Raw genomic sequence first — 20,756 nt, forward strand, 5'->3', positions numbered from 1 at the left:
TCAATCTTGCCACTGACTCGGCTCTTGCAAAGTTAACACACACATTTTTGCAGCAGGGACTGGATATATCACTTTCCACTTGTGGTTTTACAGTCTAAACAGGAACATACAGAGCACGACCATACTCGGGCAGGAGTGCTTTTCTCAAAAATCACTACCTCCGGGAAGAGGTAGTGATTTGTGTAGCTCAGTTGGTAGAGCATGGTGCTTGTAACGCCAGGGTAGTGGGTTCGATCCCCGGGACCACCCATACGTAGAATGTATGCACACATGACTGTAAGTCGCTTTGGATAAAAGCGTCTGCTAAATGGCATATATTATTATTATTATTATATATTAAGAGAAAATCCAATGAAATCACTGCATTAACCACTTTTCATATTGTAATGCAGGATTATTTCTCAGACATTACTAGTTGATAGATTTGAATTGATTAACATTCATTTCAATATAATCTCTTGTACAGGAGTTCTTTTTTTATGTACTCTGAAAGTCTATTAGGAGTGGGTGGGTGCTGGGTGGTGGTGGGAAGTGGAGTAAGCATATATTAGAGATGTGAGCTCAAACAAAGCTCCTGTTGTCATCATTCATCTCCAGCAGCCTGTTTGGCTCTGAGGAGAGTTCAGGCCCAAGTCTTGTACTTAGGAGAGGCCTTATTCCTTTAGTGTGGGGAGCCTTCTGACAATAGGACAAGTGTTTGTGTGTGAAGGGCACTGGTATTGAGTGTTGACTTGTATGCATGTGTGCATGCACTTATGTTGAGTGTGTAAATATGCCATGTCTTAATTTGATCATCCTGTTGCAGGAATTGTTTACAGTGAATCCTATGTGAACGCAGTATTGTAGTGTATTCAAGCTTTAAAAAGGCTTCTAAAGTTTTTAATGTAACATTTCACACTTGATTTGCCCTAACGAAAAATGTATCAACGCCTACAAAAAAAATCGCCATGAATTATAATCCACATAACAGTTCACATTTCCTGCTGCTGATGGATTCTTTTTCTGCTGCGTGAACCTGGCTCTTATTAAGATACGGCATCTGTATGATGTGTGTGATGATGTTTGCATGAGTCTTAATATATTGTGTGTATATTTGCTTGGTTAAATGACTGCTCTCAGTCCCTGTCTCTCTTCTCCTCCTCCTCCTCCTCCTCCTCCTCCTCCTCCTCCTCCTCCTCCTCCTCCTCCTCCTCCTCCTCCTCCTCCCCCCAGGAGGTGGGAAGCAGAAGCGAGGCCCATTGTGAAGGGGAAGCCACCAGACTCTTCCTGTTATGAGAGGAACTGCATAGAAATGTGCTTCCTGTGCCCTCCCTCCCTCCCTCCCCCCCCTTCACCCTAAGCCGCTCGCTGACTTTTTTTCTTCTCCTCTTTTTCCCTCCACTCTTTTCTCCTTTCTTGACTGTGGCCATAGTACGTCAGTTCAGTCCTTTGGAGCTCCTCATGGTAAACACGTTTGTCCTCTTGGTTGACACTGTCCGTCTTGAGGGAGTGAGGGTGGGAAGGAGGGAGTGTATATACAGTACACTATGTGAGGAGGCTGAACGTTCAGCCTCTGACCAGATGACATGCTCTCACACAAAACACCAAACAGTGAGGCCTCTGGTCTTCCTATAATCTCATTCTAGGAACATGCACAATTAGGTGCAACTATAGATTTCACACTCTGGGGCCCCTGAGATTTCTGCAGTAAGAAAACACTCATCCACAGTTTGTTTGACACTTAAGGATTTACACTGTTTTACCCAGCAAACCTCCCGCCCTGATAGTGGCAAAGGTGCTACAATAATGTTCTGTGATTACCACATTAATGTAGCTAACAGCGCCCACCCAGCAGCAAAAAGAGAGGGTTTTAGAGAGAGGTTAAACAACATTGAAAGTGGTGGTGGTATGGGGACCAATAGGATAGATCGGAGATAGAGTTAGGCCTCCAATGGACATTCCATTGAAAGGATACTGACTGCATTGGGTCACAAAGTGGAAGTGGGGAGTGGGGAGTGGGGAGTGGGGGCCAGAACATTGGTTAGAGGGCCCGTAACAATGTTGCAGTATTTGAGGCCACATACCTAGTGGGTGGTTCTTGACTCAGTTTCGGATTCATTTGTACTCAGTCTTGACTTGGTCTCGGACGCTGAGGCGTCGTAATTTCTTCCCAAGACCAGCCGAGAGCAGCGGAGTAAAATACGCATAATTATCAGCAGGTGTCATTTGGTTAGCTAGCAACTTGAATGACAGTTATACAGTTAGCATGTCTCTTTCATTGACATATTCACTCTGGCTATCTACTCCGATTTCAGAGCACTCTCGTCTGAGTGTGCCAGAGCGCAGAACAACTGATGAATTTACGAATGTGCAACGCCTGCTGAATATGACTGGTGTCAGTAAACATAGGCAAAAAAAAGTGAACAGCCTAACCAGTTCTGCTACAGCGAGTAAAATGGTCACATTTGTGTCTGGAAGTAGCTAGCTAGCAAGCTAGCCAACTTTGGTCAGTTAGCTTGGGTGCTCGGTTGAGAAGCTACAGAAGGACAAGGGCGCTACAATTCCACATTGTTTATCAGTGTCATTTTGACGGCCAACTAGCTGAAAAAGTTTGAGAAGTTTCAACGAATATTCCTTTGTTCGATTTTTAGCTCATCTTGCTCTGGCTAGCATTAGTTGTTGATGTAGTTGTTGTTGTAGATGTGCAAACCTGAGGGAGAGAAAGCCTACCTTTTCAGAGTTGTTTGATCAATAGGATCATACAGGTCCTAAATGAAAGAGGACTCCTGTGGTGTTTTACATATTTGCAGACATCCATTCAGGTGGATTTTGCGGCTTTTGGCAAATTAATTCTAATGATCTAAAGTTGCGCTTTTGCAACTGCCTGTAAACACACAGTCCAGTTCAAAGTGAATGATGGCAGGCCCCTATGGCAAATGGCTTGTTTGTATAAAGTTCTAATATAGCTCTGATTGGCTATACTGCACTGGTCTGTGTAGACTCTGGTCCTGGACAAGACAGATGTTTTTATTCGGTTTAATTTACTGAAGTGTCGGAACGCAACGCCTCCTTTTCCACTATATGCTATAGAATTTACACCAATGCCTTAGTATACATACAGTTGAAGTAGGAAGTTTACATACACTTAGGTTGGAGTCATTAAAACTGCTTTTTCAACCACCACATATGTCTTATTAACAAACTATAGTTTTGGTAAGTCAGTTAGGACATCTACTTTGTGCATGACACAAGTCATTTTTCCAACAATTGTTTACAGACAGACTATTTCACTTATAATTCACTGTGTCACAATTCCAGTGGGTCAGAAGTTTACATACACTAAGTTGACTGTGCATTTAAACAGCTTTGAAAATTCCCAAAAAGTATGTCATGGCTTTAGAATCTTCTGATAGGCTCATTGACATAATATGAGTCAATTGGAGGTTTACCTGTGGATGTATTTCAAGGCCTACCTTCAAACTCAGTGCCTCTTTGCTTGACATCATGGGAAAATCGAAAGAAATCAGCCAAGACCTCAGAAAAAAAATGTAGACCTCCAAAATGGCACTCAAGTATAAACACCATGGGACTACACAGACGTCATACCACTCAGGAAGGAGACGCATTCTGTCTTCTAGAGACAAGCTTACTTTGGTGCAAAAAGTGCAAATCAATCCCAGAACAAAAGCAAAGGACCTTGTGAAGATGCTGGAGGAAACAGGTACAAAAGTATCTATATCCACAGTAAAATGAATCCTATATCGACATAACCTGAAAGGCCACTCAGCAAGGAAGAAGCCACTGCTCCAAAACCGCATAAAAAAAGCCAGACTACAGTTTGCAACTGCACATGGGGACAAAGATCGTACTTTTTGGCGAAATGTCCTCTGGTCTAATAAAACAAAAATAGAACTGTTTGGTCACAATGACCATCTTTATGTTTGGAGGAAAAAGGGGGATGCTTGCAAGCTGAAGAACACCATCCCAACCATGAAGCACATGGGTGGCAGCATCATGTTGTGGGGTTGCTTTGCTGCAGGAGGGACTGGTGCACTTCACAAAATAGATGGCATCATGAGGTAGGAAATTATGTGGCTATATTGAAGCAACATCTCAAGACATCAGTCAGGAAGTTAAAGCTTGTTCGCAAATGGGTTTTCCAAATGGACAATGACACCAAGCATACTTCCAAAGTTGTGGCAAAATGGCTTAAGGACAACAAAGTCGAGGTATGGAGTGACCATCACGAAGCCTTGAGTTCAATCCTATAGAAAATTTGTGGGCAGAACTGAAAAAGTGTGTGCGAGCAAGTAGGCCCACAAACCTGACTCAGTTACACAAGCTCTGTCAGGAGGACTGGGCCAAAATTCACCCAACTTATTGTGGGAAGCTTGTGGAAGGCTACCTGAAACATTTGACCCAAGTGAAACAATTTAAAGGCAATGCTACCAAATACTAATTGAGTGTATGTAAACTTCTGATCCACTGGGAATATAATGAAATAAATAAAAGCTGAAATAAATCATTCTCTCTACTGTTATTCTGACATATCACATTCTTAAAATAAAGTAGTGATCGTAACTGATCTAAAAAAGGGAATTTTTACTAGGACTAAATATCAGGACTAATGAAAAAGTTTAAATGTATTTGGCTAAGGTGTATGTAAACTTCCGACTTCAACTGTAATTCCCAAACATTATAAGAATTTAAGAAAACGTGAACATTACCATATCTGGGTGGTTGCTTGACAGAATGTTTTGGTGTCCTATTCTAAAATGCTGTCAGCTCCACTTTAAATGCAACAATGTTTCACAAACATAAGTTATGTTTCACAATGTTTCACAAACATAAGTTATTTTCAAAGAGATAGCTAACACCAAGTGCACTGCAATAAAAAACACACTCAACAGATGATGATCATTTAAAACTTATCTTCTTGTTGAAATATATTATTGAAAAGGGAGAAGATAACGAATTAGCAACAACATCCTCTTCGACAACACCTGCTGCAGCCGCTGTAAATTTGCCCACAACAAAATCTAGCAAGCTAGACCGTAGAAAACTATTGCTCGCTATTGCGCAGGAACTTTCCATACGTACTTGTAAATATGGTCCCACTTATTAAGTAAAAATGTGATTGGTTGATTCCCGTCAATCCAAACTGGTGCTGTAATACAGTTGAATGTCCAGTGATTTTATATAGCTTCTGTTGGCCTAGCCAATGGCTGACTTAGCTAGCTAGATTTATCTCCTGAGAGACAAGAAAGAAAAATCCTGATTGGATCTTTTTTTCTCTTCCATGTTAACCCATTCCTTTCCAACAAAAACTGAAGTGATTCAATCAGAACATCATTGAAAATAATAATATATTTATCAGTATTACTATATATTATTATGATTATTATTTTATAAATCCTTATCCCTTCGCTGAAGGCATAGAAGGCCCATGGTTCCATTCTATGTTTGGGTTAGTAATAATTTGTAGAGTGGATCTATTTTCCTCCAACATGCATTTTTGTCTCTATTCTGAATGTCTAAGAAAATCCAAATGTTCTAAAATATGAACACAGAATTTGAAAATGAAAATTACAATCATGGTCTTGAATTGGAATCGCATTTTTCTGGTCTCGGTGTTGACTCGGTCTCGAACCCCTTGTCCACCTCCCAGTTCCGGTCTGGACTCAGTCTTGCCCATCCCCCTCCAGTCCTGGTCTTGATTTGGACTCGATTTTCTCCGTCTTGGTCTTGAATCAGTCTTGCTTTAGGTGATCTCGAACACAACACTGGCTCATAGCGACAGGAGGTGGCTGCGGTGAGTGATGACATCACCAGCACAAGGGTCATGTCCGACGGCTAACTGTGGGCACATGACATCATCAAGTGAGGTCACAAGCAGTTCAAATCACCACCACTCAGAGAACTATCTAGAGCTACAGTACCTGCTTCATTTTGTATATATGGATTACTTTTAATATATCTAATCCATATGTATGTGTGTGGGGGATTTTTCAGGTGTAGGTATTAAGAGTATGGAATGGTGGTGTATGGGATTTTTATGTAGGTGTTATTTGTAAAGATTTTTTGTTGTTACAGATTCTATACATAATATGGGCCTTGCCTTTGAGATACATTAGCTCTGCCGCTGGTAGTGCCATGTGTGCTACCTGCCACCTTTTATAGTATTAATGTCAGTTTAAAGTGAGTGGGTGATGCCAGCATGGGCCTGCATGTTAGATTAGGTCCACTACTGGTCTACTACAACAATGTATCTTACCCTAATGACTCTGGCACCAGAACTTCAACTTCCTGTAAGTTTCTTCAACTTCCTGTATGTTCCTTCAACTTCTTCGAAGTTCCTTCAACTTCCTGCCACCTGAGGAAGACACCACTTAGGACCTGTTCCAGACTAAACTCACGTGACCTTCTAGTGGTGTCTTGTTGAGTTTGTCGTGTAGCCAGCAGCCAGCAGGCCTAGTTAGGCCTTGATGTTTGTATTTCTGTCCCAGTGCATTATAGTTTCCTGTGGGCTTGTTATGACAATTAATCATCCAGTCTCTACCTGCCTTTGGTCCTTTGCCTCTGAAAGAGGTTCATTTTTTAGCATTTCGGTATGACTGTAAATGTCACCATGGTATTTAAAGCCCTGGGAGTCTTTCAGTGGTAAATCAGTCACGTATTAGTGAATTCTAGAGCCTTTTTCATGCATAATGGTACGGGGAGTTGAAAGCGTCGCCTGTCTCTGGTTTCACCTCTGTTGTCTTTAGCCCTGGTGGCCATTCGATATGGAGCTCATTGTGGCATGTGACATCTCTCACCAACTGGGAGGGAAGGCTGGGACAGGGTCGGTAGTTCATCTGAGGTTGGCCTATACAGAATGACGCTTCTCAACTCATCGTAGAAGGAAGGACAATGAGGGGAGGATGATAGATATTGTTTGATATTACAACATTTCTGTGGTGCGTCCTGTCCGATTTCATTTCAGGAAAGGAAAGGCAAAACAGACATCTATCCTTCTTCTCCTCTTTCAATCCTCTGAGCTTTTCAGCTCCTGAAGACCTCAATGATAACATCAGAAAGATCTGCATTGATACATTAATTCATTCCTTCACTGATAAATTGATGTGGTCCATCCATATACAGATGTAGGATCTTCATTCGATCAAACATTTACTGCTGAGTATTTTCCTGCAGGAAAAATGCAAACTTGTTGAGTATTTGAGTTTTAAATTTCAACTTTGACATTTCAGACTTGATTTGCCCTCATGAAAAATGTATCAACGTCTACAAAAATGGCCATTCATTTTAATTCACTTAATATTTCACATTTCCTGTTGCTGCAGGATTATTTTCCTGCTGTAGCAAACTGGCTCAAATTATGATCCTACATCTGTATGCCTAAGCAAAGGTTTTAACTCTAGAACTGTCATTCTGTTAGACCTGAACAGTTGGCTGTGCTCATAATCTTTCCGAGCCATTCATATTCATCAGTATGTGTGTAAATGGTGTGTTATTGGGGAGGTAAGGTGTCAGGAGTGAATAGAAGAGACAAACACCCCCCTTCTCGCTCTCTATCTCTGTCTCTCAATCAACCTTCATCAGGTTCCAGCTCCAGTCACAGAGAAAGGAGAGAGAGGGAGGGATAGAGAGAGACAAAAAGAGAGAGACAGCAAAGAGCTTATGAAGCCAGACATCTAGTGGGTTTCACCTTGGGCGTGTAGCTTTGAAATTACTGCGCTGGTGTGGGTGACCATTTTCCTCCCACCACTGAAGGCATGAGACATGAACTGAGGCATGAGACATAACTCACATGGTGCTATTTAGAAAGCTAAAGGTACCTTTATATGTTTGTGTTTAAAGATGATGTGCTGAGGTAGTGGGCCTCAAACACATGCACACACACGACCGCACGTACACACACACACACACACACACACACACACACACACACACACACACACACACACACACACACACACACACACACACACACACACACACACACACACACACACACACACACACACACACACACACACACACACACACACAGGTCCCCATATGTGAAAACTGTGTGGTTTCTGTGGTGTAACACTTCTATCTACCTTGTGCTTCAAGAAGTAGCTATATGAAACAAAACTCAGCAAGCAAACCCCTGTGTTATTTTTACAAATACAATGATGCTTCTTTAATAGACTGTTAGCAGTCGTAGCTATACTCTCTCAAGCCCACAATAGAGTGTGTGTGTGTGTGTGTGTGTGTGTGTGTGTGTGTGTGTGTGTGTGTGTGTGTGTGTGTGTGTGTGTGTGTGTGTGTGTGTGTGTGTGTGTGTGTGTGTGTGTGTGTGTGTGTGTGTGTGTGTGTGTGTGTGTGTGTGTGTGTGTGTGTGTGTGTGGTGTTGGTACTTACGCGTGCACGCACGTCTGTGTGGTGTGGTGAACTGATCTGCGTCATTGTTATCTCTTCAAGACAGATCGCATTTCTTATCAGCCTCTATTTTCTTCTCACCAGAGTATATGGACAGTTACAGTAACCTTTCACCTTTCAGTGGAGAACAGGTTGGAGTGCAGAACAGCCCTGACTTTGAGAAATTCTTTCATGCAGCGTTCAGTTTCATGATTTATGAGTGGAAAAGCTCTGATTGCGCCAGATTTCTCTTTTCTTCATACATTATGAAGGAAACCAAAAAAGTAAAGTATGGAGTTTTATTTTATTTTCATAATAAAATGAGGATTGTGTGTTGGAAAATCCAGGTTGATGTTAACACAGGGGTTTGGTCTGGTCAGGTGTACTGTAGAGGAACTGAAACACCCCATTCCAGTCCCCAACAAGGAAAACACAGCACACATACCAGTGATGAAAACATGCTTCTAAATTCATCCTCAGATGCTCACCCTCTCTCTAACCTCTCTCTCCCCCTCCTCTCTCCTTTCTCCTCCTCTCTTTCTTTCTGTAGGTGACGTTTACAAAGAGGAAGTTTGGCCTGATGAAGAAGGCGTATGAGCTGAGCGTGCTGTGTGACTGTGAGATCGCTCTCATCATCTTCAACAGCACCAATAAGCTGTTCCAGTATGCCAGCACTGATATGGACAAGGTGCTGCTCAAGTACACCGAGTACAACGAGCCCCACGAGAGCAGGACCAACTCTGACATTGTGGAAGTGAGTCCCCGGGCACCACACACACACACACACACACACACACACACACACACACACACACACACACACACACACACACACACACACACACACACACACACACACACACACACACACACACACACACACACACACACACACACACACACACACACACTTAATGACAATTGGGCTCATATTGGGTTCATATCTAGACTACCAAAGCTTCATTTATCCACCCAAAGTCATCCTCATTTGATATCTGTGTAGACTATCTCTTAGGCTCTCTCTTACGAGGTTAAAGAGACAGGCCCCTACAGGCCCCTACAGTCCTTGCTGTCTGTAAGATCACACTTAGCCCCTGTGAGGTTTAGCCCCTAGTTAGAGTCCCCTAGTTAAAGTCCCCTAGTTTGAGTCCCCTAGTTAGAGTCTCATTGTTAGAGTCCCCTAGTTAAAGTCCCCTAGTTAAAGTCCCCTAGTTTGAGTCCCCTAGTTAGAGTCTCATTGTTAGAGTCCCCTAGTTAAAGTCCCCTAGTTAAAGTCCCCTAGTTTGAGTCCCCTAGTTAGAGTCTCATTGTTAGAGTCCCCTAGTTAAAGTCCCCTAGTTAAAGTCCCCTAGTTTGAGTCCCCTAGTTAGAGTCTCATTGTTATAGAGTCCCCTAGTTAAAGTCCCCTAGTTAGAGTCCCAGAGTTAGAGTCCCCGAGTTAGAGTCCCATTGTTAGTGTCCCCTTGGCAGTGAGGTGACTTGCGCTACAGGGGACATCTTGCCATTGGTTGCCTTGGTGTGGGGACGCCCGGCTCAGTGGGACACTAAACGGCCGTGTCAGGTGAGTTGCTCCCGCCAGGCCAGAGGGACAGGCCAACATCATGAAGGATCCTTAAGCTCCAGCGTGACCCTGGTTACACAACGGTCACCATGACGATCTGTCTAACCCTGGTGGGCCACACACACACACATGCATACACACACACACACACACACACTGTGACTTAATGTTACACATAGATGCCCTCTTAAACCTACACAACCACCTAAACACACAAACACACCCACACATACACACACAAACACACACAAAAACACCCACCCACACACCCACACACACATACACACAAAGGTGCCCTTGACAACACAACATGTGAGAGGGGCCCTTGACAACACAGAAGCAATCATAGGATCACCAGCTATTAGAGTGACATAAAAATAGGAGAAGAGGGTCATACACAATAACAAAACAAATATGACATCACGTCAAGTAACATTTTTTGTGAAGTTTCCTGAACACTCAAAAGCAATAAAATAACACATACTATATAATGCATGCTCCATTGTTGATGCTGAGTACAGGCCAGGCCATAGACGTCCTATTTCAAGTGGTAAACTAAAACATATACACTGTTTAGAGTAGCTTATCAAAGTATAAGTAGAATTAACGATTAAAACACAGACTGTATACATTAGCAGAGAATGCATTTAAGGAGGCAAGTATATGATGTTGATAGCCTTAGATATGCGCTGCTTACCACTTCACAACTGCTCTTACTTTTCAAATGCAACCCTACCAGATGCATTAGATTGTGGTGGTGACATGCATTGGTCATATGCATTACAATGTATTAATTACAGTGAAATTGCGTATTTCAAAATAGTGCAATGTATTGTAAGGACATTTATAATATAGTATTTATCTATAGCACAGGAGGTTGGTGGCACCTTCATTTGGGAGAACAGGCTCGTGGTAAAGACTGGAGCAGAATCAGTGGAATGGTATCAAATACATCAAACACATGGTTGTCAGGTCTTTGATGCCATTCCATTAGCTCCTTTCCGGCCATTATTATGAGCCGTCCTCCCCTCAGCAGCATCCACTGATGTACACTCTATGTAGTATCCCCAAAGTCTCTTTGTATTCCTGTGAAATACCCTGGAGAATTCCCCTACCGTGCAGCTGCATAGAAATCACACCCCACTACACAGAGAAAGATAAGAAGCTTTTCTCTGTGTTATTTCATTTACATTGACTCATTTAGCAGACGATCTTATCCATAGCATAGCCTGCATAGCCAATCAGCCGGTCCCACAGAGACAATGAAGAGAGCCGTCACGTTTCAACAAGTGCCTGTGAACAGACCTGCAGGGGCTTTGCAGCTCTCCATTAGCCGAGTGGAGGAAGGCTAATGCGGAGTGGAGGAAGGATAATGCGGAGTGGGGAAAGGCTAATGCGGAGTGGGGAAAGGCTAATGCGGAGTGGAGGAAGGCTAATGCGGAGTGGAGGAAGGCTAATGCGGAGTGGAGGAAGGCTAATGCGGAGTGGGGGAAGGCTAATGCGGAGTGGAGGAAGGCTAATGCGGAGTGGAGGAAGGATAATGCGGAGTGGGGAAAGGCTAATGCAGAGTGGGGAAAGGCTAATGCGGAGTGGAGGAAGGCTAATGCGGAGTGGAGGAAGGCTAATGCGGAGTGGAGGAAGGCTAATGCGGAGTGGGGAAAGGCTAATGCGGAGTGGAGGAAGGCTAATGCGGAGTGGAGGAAGGCTAATGCGGAGTGGGGAAAGGCTAATACGGAGTGGAGGAAGGCTAATGCGGAGTGGAGGAAGGCTAATGCGGAGTGGAGGAAGGCTAATGCGGAGTGGAGAAAGGCTAATGCGGAGTGGAGGAAGGATAATGCGGAGTGGAGGAAGGCTAATGCGGAGTGGGGAAAGGATAATGCGGAGTGGAGGAAGGCTAATGCGGAGTGGAGGAAGGCTAATGCGGAGTGGGGAAAGGCTAATACGGAGTGGAGGAAGGCTAATGCGGAGTGGAGGAAGGCTAATGCGGAGTGGAGGAAGGCTAATGCGGAGTGGAGGAAGGCTAATGCGGAGTGGGGAAAGGCTAATGCGGAGTGGGGAAAGGCTAATGCGGAGTGGGGAAAGGCTAATGCGGAGTGGGGGAAGGCTAATGCGGAGTGGGGAAAGGCTAATGCGGAGTGGAGGAAGGCTAATGCGGAGTGGGGAAAGGCTAATGCGGAGTGGGGAAAGGCTAATGCGGAGTGGGGGAAAGGCTAATGCAGACTGGAGGAAGGCTAATGCGGAGTGGGGAAAGGCTAATGCGGAGTGGAGGAAGGCTAATGCGGAGTGGGGAAAGGCTAATGCGGAGTGGGGAAAGGCTAATGCGGAGTGGGGAAAGGCTAATGCGGAGTGGGGGAAGGCTAATGCGGAGTGGGGAAAGGCTAATGCGGAGTGGAGGAAGGCTAATGCGGAGTGGGGAAAGGCTAATGCGGAGTGGGGAAAGGCTAATGCGGAGTGGGGGAAAGGCTAATGCAGACTGGAGGAAGGCTAATGCGGAGTGGGGAAAGGCTAATGCGGAGTGGGGAAAGGCTAATGCGGAGTGGGGAAAGGCTAATGCGGAGTGGGGAAAGGCTAATGCGGAGTGGGGGAAGGCTAATGCGGAGTGGGGAAAGGCTAATGCGGAGTGGAGGAAGGCTAATGCGGAGTGGGGAAAGGCTAATGCGGAGTGGGGAAAGGCTAATGCGGAGTGGGGAAAGGCTAATGCGGAGTGGAGAAAGGCTAATGCGGAGTGGGGAAAGGCTAATGCATAGTGGAGGAAGGCTAATGCGGAGTGGGGAAAGGCTAATGCGGAGTGGGGAAAGGCTAATGCGGAGTGGGGAAAGGATAATGCGGAGTGGGGAAAGGCTAATGCGGCGTGGAGAAAGGTTAATGCAGAATGGGGAAAGGCTAATGCAGACTGGAGGAAGGCTAATGCGGAGTGGAGGAAGGCTAATGCGGAGTGGAGGAAGGCTAATGCGGAGTGGGGAAAGGCTAATGCGGAGTGGGGAAAGGCTAATGCGGAGTGGGGAAAGGCTAATGCGTAAACAGCCGTGCTTGAGGAGCGCATTTAAGAGCGTAGCGGGGAGAGCTGCGGTGCTGACTTCTGTGATCCTGGGGCAGACTCGGTTCCGACTCGCAGCGGGAGAAATCGATTGGAAGAGGGCTTAGCCGTGGCGTGCTAACGGGATTGGCCACATCGCAGCCACAAGCACGTTTCCCGTGGGAGCTAGAGAGACGGAGGGAGGAGAGGGGGTCGGATCTCTCCTGCCGAGCCTCGTGTATCGCTGCTAGGTTACGTCACAGGTGGGGGATGCGGGTGTGAGGGGGGGACAAAGCAGACTTCCTGTTGTGATGGCAATATGGGTAGGATGTCCAGGACAGGAGGACAGGAGGAGCCATTGGGAGATGGAGGTGGTAGGCCAAAGACCAGAGAGACAAGGAATAGTCCACCATGTGACATATTTGATATATGTGAGCTGTAGCAAGGGAAGACTATACTGTATCTCTATAACTCCTTAGATATGAACATATACATGGACACACAAACACACAAACACACACACACAAACGGAGCATCTCAGTTTTTTGCGATTGGCTGCTGTGCCTGAAGGTATAGTAGGAGGAGAGGCAGAGGTAGGGATGTTCAGCACAGCGTGTGGGCGGCTGGCAGAGAGGCCTGCTACATTAGCAATAAAGCTCTATGTAATTAGCATGTCTTTGGTTGATAATTAGCGTTGTTGAGAGAGTGGCACTGAGAGGGTTGCACAGCCTCTCCAGCTATAGTATGTTTTAAAAGAGGCTCCATTGCTCTCTCTCTCTCTCACTCTATTTTTTTCCTTCTATTCTTCATTTATCTGGCTATGCCTTTCCTCCTTGTTCAGTCACTGCTATCATGTTGATCAATGAAAAGGAGATAGAAAATATTGAAAGAGAGAGAATAGGGTGAGAGAGAAGAGGGAGAGAAGAGGGAGAGAGAGAATAGAGAGAGAAGAGGGAGGGAGAGAAAAGGCAGGGAGCAATGAGGAAGAGAGAAGAGAGAGAGAAGAGGGAGAGAGAGAAGTGGAAGGCAGATAATCGGGTTGAGAAGGGCTAAATTGACTCTCAGCTGAGGATGACACTTCCACAAATATCTGTGAAACCAAAGAGACCAAGACACTAATGTTGTCCCCAACAGCATGCTTTGTTTTTACCCTTTTTGACACCATCAATTGGAGGGAGAAAAAAACACTTCCAAACTCTAACACCATGAACAAGCATTACGACAAATGGATTCAAGATGGCCACCAAAGTCTAACAAAAGACAATGACTGTGATTGAAGCATAGCAGAAAGGGAAACGAGAGATTAATGATCCCATCCGATGGAAAATGGAGGTTCAATTGAAACGTGATCGGCCCATCAGTTTCTGTGTATTTAATAGTTGACTCCATTGAAGCACTGAAGTGGATTATAGTATTAAACTATCTCTTTAGATTCTTATTAAAAGACATGACAGCATCAGATGCTAGACAAAAGGTGGGAAGCTCAACATAATTAAAGTGAAAGAAAATCATTTAAAAACGCTCATTCTTAAGTCTTGTATATAGCTTCTTAAAGACACACATAAGTGTACACACAGTTAGGCTATCTGATTGTGTTGTTCTCAGAATGGCCCTCGCCTCCTCTTGGCAGCTCTACAATGCAGTTTGCCACTGGCACCAGATAAAAAGCTCCAACACGCAGATAGATTTCCTATACTCTCAGCCTGCCAGGCTGGCTTCCTGGACATGTGAGCAGCATTAGTGTAGAAATAGGAAGCCGTGTTGGTAGATGACAGGAGAATGGATCTACCCTTTACTTTTTTACCTCCTCACCAAGTATCTTCTATGAGCTCTCATTGGAGATTTATGACATGGATGTGGGGATTCTTAATTGCCAGTGCACATGAAAGACCTTTTACTTCTCACTTGTGGGTAGACAGAGCCAAGCCAAATGTGGCTGCAATCGAACAGCACCAGTCCAACGACACACACTCTGAGCATCCTGTTCCAAATCCCCATTCCAACAATGGGTTTGTTTTTCTTCTGGGAAACAAAGAGCACACGCTTCAGCTGAAGCTGGAGGGTAGAGAGGGAGTACCAGCCTGGGGGGTGGGGTGGGCGTTGGCTTGGTAGAGAATGGTAGGAGGTGTGGGCGTGATGATGGGCTCACTCCTGCAGTGACGATGACATCATGACCTCAGCCTAGTTTAGTGCTCCAGACTCACATGGGGCGCCACATGGGTGCGTGGCAGAGCCCCCAGCCGTGACAGGAGGAAGAGCAGGAGGGCAAGTGGCCAATCCCTTTTCCCCTTCAGATTAACCTAATCAGATTAACCTAACTATCTCCATCAACCCTTTAATCTTAAACAGCAGAAGCGGGGGCTTGGTTGACCACCCTCCCTCACTCTCTTCTCCCCTCTCTCTCTCTCTCACTCTCTCTCTCTCTCTCTCTCTCTTCACCTAGTGGGAACTTCTGAATGAGAGGGGGAGGGGGAGGGGGAGCAGAGGAACGGATAAGAGGAGGGAGGGAGCAAAGGAGGGAGGGATGCAGGCTGGTAATTATTTCCAAAGGTCATTCTGTTAATGACTACCTGCTTGGCTAATGAGATTCAGTAAAGCTCGCTGGCGTATGTTTCGCCCGTGTGTCGAGACGTGTGAGGGGAAGCACAGGTGTAAGTCCAGCCCAGTGACAGTCCATTGGAGGGAGGTAGGCATGGGGGGGGGATTAATTATCTCTCTAGATTCTAAGCCCTGTCTAAAATATTTAAAAAAAATATTGGATGAAACATTGAATTTGGCAATACTGCAATTAGCCAATAGAAATGCATTGAATAATAAATTCACTACATGAAACAACAGCTAAAAATATCTAAAGCAAGTTTTTTTTAAATGTACATGTATTTTCCCCTTTACTTTAGGTACTAAACTATTCCCATATATACACTACCATTCAAAAGTTTGGTGTCACTTAGAAATGTCCTTGTTCATGAAAGAAAATTGTCCTTAAAAATAACATCAAATTGATCAGAAATACAATGTAGAGATTGTTAATGTTGTAAATGACTATTGTAGCTGGAAACGACAGATTTTTTATGGAATATCTACATAGGGGTACAGAGGCCCATTATCAGCAACCATTACTCCTGTGTTCCAATGCCACGTTGTGTTAGATAATCCAAGTTTATCATTTTAAAAGGCTAATTGATCATTAGAAAACCGTTGTGCAAGTATGTTAGCACAGCTGAAAACTGTTTTGCTGATTAAAGAATCAATACAATTGGTCTTCTTTAGACTAGTTGAGTATCTGGAGCATCAGCATTTGTGGGTTTGATTACAGGCTCAAAATGGCCAGGAACAAATAATTTTCTTCTGAAACTCATCAGGCTATTCTTGTTCTGAGAAATGAAGGCTATTCCATGCGAGAAATTGCCAAGAAACTGAAGATCTCATACAACGCTGTGTACTCTCTTCACAGAACAGTGCAAACTGCCTCTAACCAGAATAGAAAGAGGAGTGGGAGGCCCCGGTGCACAACTGAGCAAGAGGACAAGTACATTAGAGTGTCTAGTTTGAGAAACAGACGCCTCACAAGTCCTCAACTGGCAGCTTCATTAATTAGTCGCCGCAAAACACCCGTCTCAACGTCAACAGTGAAGAGGCGACTCCAGGATGCTGGACTTCTAGGCAGAGTTGCAAAGAAAATGCCATATCCCAAATTTGCCAATAAAAAGAAAAGATTAAGATGGGCAAAAGAACACAGACACTGGACAGAGGAAGATTGGAAAAAAGTTTTATGGACAGACAAATCCGAGTTTGAGGTATTCGGATCACAAAGAAGAACATTCCTGAGATGCAGAAAAATGAAAAGATGATGGAGGAGTGCTCAACCCTATTGAGCTGTTGTGGGAGCAGCTTGACCGTAAGTTAGTAAGCAGTGCCCATCTAGCCAATCCAACTTGTGGGAGATGTTTCAGGACGCATGGGGTGAACTCCTTTCAGATTACCTCAACAAACTGACAACTAGAATGTCAAAGCTCTACAATTTTTTTATAACCTTTTATTTAACCAGGCAAGTCAGTTAAGAACAAATTCTTATTTTCAATGACAGCCTAGGAACAGTGGGTTAACTGCCTGTTCAGGTGCAGAACAACAGATTTGTACATTGTCAGCTCAGGGGTTTGAACATGCAACCTTTCGGTTACTAGTCCAACGCTCTAACCACTAGGCTACCCTCCCGCCCCAGCAATGCTATAATTGCTTCAAATGGAGGATTCTCTGATGATGGCAAAGTTTGAAGGACACGATTATTATTTAAATTAAAAATCATTATTTATAACCTTGTCAACATCTTGACTATATTTCCAATTCATTTTTCAACTAATTTAATGTATGTTTTCATGGAAAACAAGGACATCTCTAAGTGACCCCAAACTGTTGAACGGTAGTATATTTCCATTAATTTGTTAGTGTACCAGTGACTTTCAGAAGAATCTTGTGAGGCTTCCTGGGAGTCTCATCATTCAATAGAGAGGTCATGATAGTTCATATGTCAAACCATTCGGACGCTACATACGATTTTGTGAGAAGACCTTTTTTTCGGGATGTCTCATGGTCTGAAAATACTGCTCTAGCTCTGTCAGCTTTCACCCCTGACATCGCCAGGTGCGATGGATGCAAAAACAACAGATATCTCGAGCTTCAACAGTCGAACATCTGATGGGGATTTTGTTATTTTGTTAATTAGATTTCTGCCAGGGTGCGACCATTGTAGGCTAAGGGTTAAGTTGATTTCAGTGTAATTTGCTTCCAAACTTTTCCTCGCAACTTAATTAAATATTTTTTTCTCCATTGTGTTCTTGCATGTCAACCTTGTGAAAATATTTTCCAGCATTTAGCTATTCTTTGCACACTGAACAGAAATATATGCGCAACATGCAACAATTTCAAAGATTTGACTAAGTTACAGAATATGTAAGGTATCAGTCAACTGAAATACATTCCTTAGGCTCTAATCTATGGATTTCACATGACCGGGAAAACAGATATGCATCTGTTGGTAACAATGACCTTTTAAAAAAGTAGGGGCATGGATCAGAAAATCAATCAGTATCTTGTCTCATGCAGCGCAACACATCTCCTTCACATAGACTTGATCAGACTGTTGATTGTGGCCTGTGGAATGTTGTCCCACTCCTGTTCAATGGCTATGCGAAGTTGCTGAATATTGGCGGGAACTGGAACACGCTGTCATAAACACAGATCCAGAGCATCCCAAACATGCTCAATGGGTGACATCTTTGGTGAGTAGTAAGCAATAGAAAAACTGGGACATATTCAGCTTTCAGGAATTGTGTACAGATCCTTGCAACACGGGACTGTGCATTATCAGTTTGAATGCCTGCACTCATTGACCTGCCCCATTTCTACACATCTCAAGATCCAGGAAAATAAGGAAGTTATGATATGTTGTCTTACAGTTGTCCAGGTTGATGTTGGGCTTCCATTTGAGGTGCTATGACAGACAGACAGACAGACAGACAGACAGACAGACAGACAGACAGACAGACAGACAGACAGACAGACAGACAGACAGACAGACAGACAGACAGACAGACAGACAGACAGACAGACAGACAGACAGACAGACAGACAGACAGACAGACAGACAGACAGACAGACAGACAGACAGACAGACAGACAGACAGACAGACAGACAGACAGACAGACAGACAGACAGACAGACAGACAGACAGACAGACAGACAGGGTGTGACATAGTGGTTACTGTGATCAGAAGGCTTCTAGCAGTTTTTACTACTGACTGACAGATCAGCCATGCTGCTTGTTGTTTGTTCTGATTTGAGGATTAAAGGCGGAAGCCGCTTTCGGCAGACTAAGTCAATTAACCTTGTGACATTGGCAAGCTACTGGTATTAGGGATTGGCTAAAACAAAGACCATGCAAACTACTGGTATTAGGGATTGGCTAAAACAAAGACTATGCAAGCTACTGGTATTAGGGATTGGCTAAAACAAAGACTATGCAAGCTACTGGTATTAGGGATTGGCTAAAACAGAGACTATGCAAGCTACTGGTATTAGGGATTGGCTAAAACAAAGACTATGCAAGCTACTGGTATTAGGGATTGGCTAAAACAAAGACTATGTGTCATCTCATCTTTATCAGGTGCATCTTCAAAAAGTTTGACACCAGCCTTTAGGCAGGAGGACTTTTCTATATTACTGGACTGTGTAGGAAATCATTATCAGTCTCTAAACCAGAAGTAGTGAATATATATACTTAACTGAGAACTGCTTCAGCTTATATCAAGGTATCACACTTGTCGTTGACTTTAGGCCATACTTAGTCATTTGGTCAAAATGTTACAAATAGCTCTACCCTGACTGTCTGTTTTCCAGCTCCCTTGACACAAAGTTGTAAACGGACTCAAGGGTTTGGGGGGGGAAAACACCCACATTTTACATGCTTCTGAAACATGGTCCAAGTGTTCAAAGTGTTTTGCGTCATGAATTCCACCAACTGAGGTGCTTCGTTGTACTGTTTCTTTGTAAATTGTCTGTCCTCGGTTGTAACACTCACTCAGTTCCAAACTGCCCCTGGAAGCAAGGTCAGCACAATAACTGTTAGTCAGGAGCTTCATGAAATTGGTTTCCATGGCCAAGCAGCTGCACACAAGCCTAAGATCACAATGCACAATGCCATGCGTCAACTGGAGTGGTGTAAAGTTCACCGCCATTGGACTCTGGTGGAGTGAAAACACGTTCTCTGAAGTGATGAATCACACTTCACCAGCTGGACGATTCTGGGTTTGACGGATGCCAGGAGAACGCTACCTGCCCAAATGCCTACTGTAATGTTTGGTGGATGAAGAATAATGGTCTAGGGCTGTTTTTCATGGTTCGGGCTAGGCCCCTTAGTTCCAGTGAAGGGAAATCTTAACGCTACAGCATACAATGACATTCTAGATGATTCTGTGCTTCCAACTTTATGGCAACCTTTTGAGGAAGGCCCTTTCCTGTTTCAGCGTGACAATGGCGTGTGCACAAAGCAAGGTCCATAGAGGAAGTAGTTTGTCGAGATCGGTGTGGAAGAACTTGACTGACCTGCACAGAGCCCTGATCTCATCCCCTTCAAACATCTTTGGGATAAATTGTAACGCCGTTTGCGTGCCAGGCGTAATCGCGCGACATCAGTGCCCAACTAATGCTCTTGTCGCTGAGTGGAAGCAAGTCCACACAGCAAAATTCCAACATCTAATGGAATACCTTCCCAGAAGAGTGAAGGCTGTTATAGCAGCAAATGGGGGACCAAGTCCATGTTATTGCCCATGACTTTAGAATGAGATCTTCGGTGAGCAGGTGTCCACATACTTTTTTTTAAATAGTTCCCATCCAAGCAAAAAGGCAGTAACTGTTAATTTAGTAGAAAATTACTTAATGTCATTTTTGGTACATTCAATACATGCTTAATCACGTGGACAAGTATCCTTCCTCTATTGTTTGGTGTTTTGGAGAAAATGGGGATCATGTTAGCAGTAACTGCCTTTTTATCAGTTCCACGCTATGAGCAGTAACTGCCTTTTTATCAGTTCCACGCTATGAGCAGTAACTGCCTTTTTATCAGTTCCACGCTATGAGCAGTAACTTCCTTTTTATCAGTTCCACGCTATGAGCAGTAACTGCCTTTTTATCAGTTCCACGCTATGAGCAGTTACTGCCTTTTTATCAGTTCCACGCTATGAGCAGTAACTGCCTTTTTATCAGTTCCACGCTATGAGCAGTTACTGCCTTTTTATCAG

At 44.0% G+C, this 20,756-nt stretch overlaps 1 protein-coding gene across 7 annotated transcripts in view; it reads left to right on the plus strand.

Moving 5' to 3' along the window:
* LOC124034586 (myocyte-specific enhancer factor 2C-like) overlaps positions 1–20,756 on the plus strand; it is a 137,100-nt gene that overhangs the window by 81,110 nt on the left and 35,234 nt on the right. For all 7 annotated transcript variants that reach the window (XM_046347982.1, XM_046347980.1, XM_046347981.1 and 4 more), the window contains exon 3: positions 8,933–9,136. In XM_046347982.1, coding sequence (XP_046203938.1) covers positions 8,933–9,136 — 204 coding nt within the window. The remainder of the gene's footprint in view (positions 1–8,932; positions 9,137–20,756) is intronic.

This window comes from Oncorhynchus gorbuscha, linkage group LG04 (genome assembly GCF_021184085.1).
Source record: "Oncorhynchus gorbuscha isolate QuinsamMale2020 ecotype Even-year linkage group LG04, OgorEven_v1.0, whole genome shotgun sequence".
Classification (NCBI taxonomy): domain Eukaryota; kingdom Metazoa; phylum Chordata; class Actinopteri; order Salmoniformes; family Salmonidae; genus Oncorhynchus; species Oncorhynchus gorbuscha.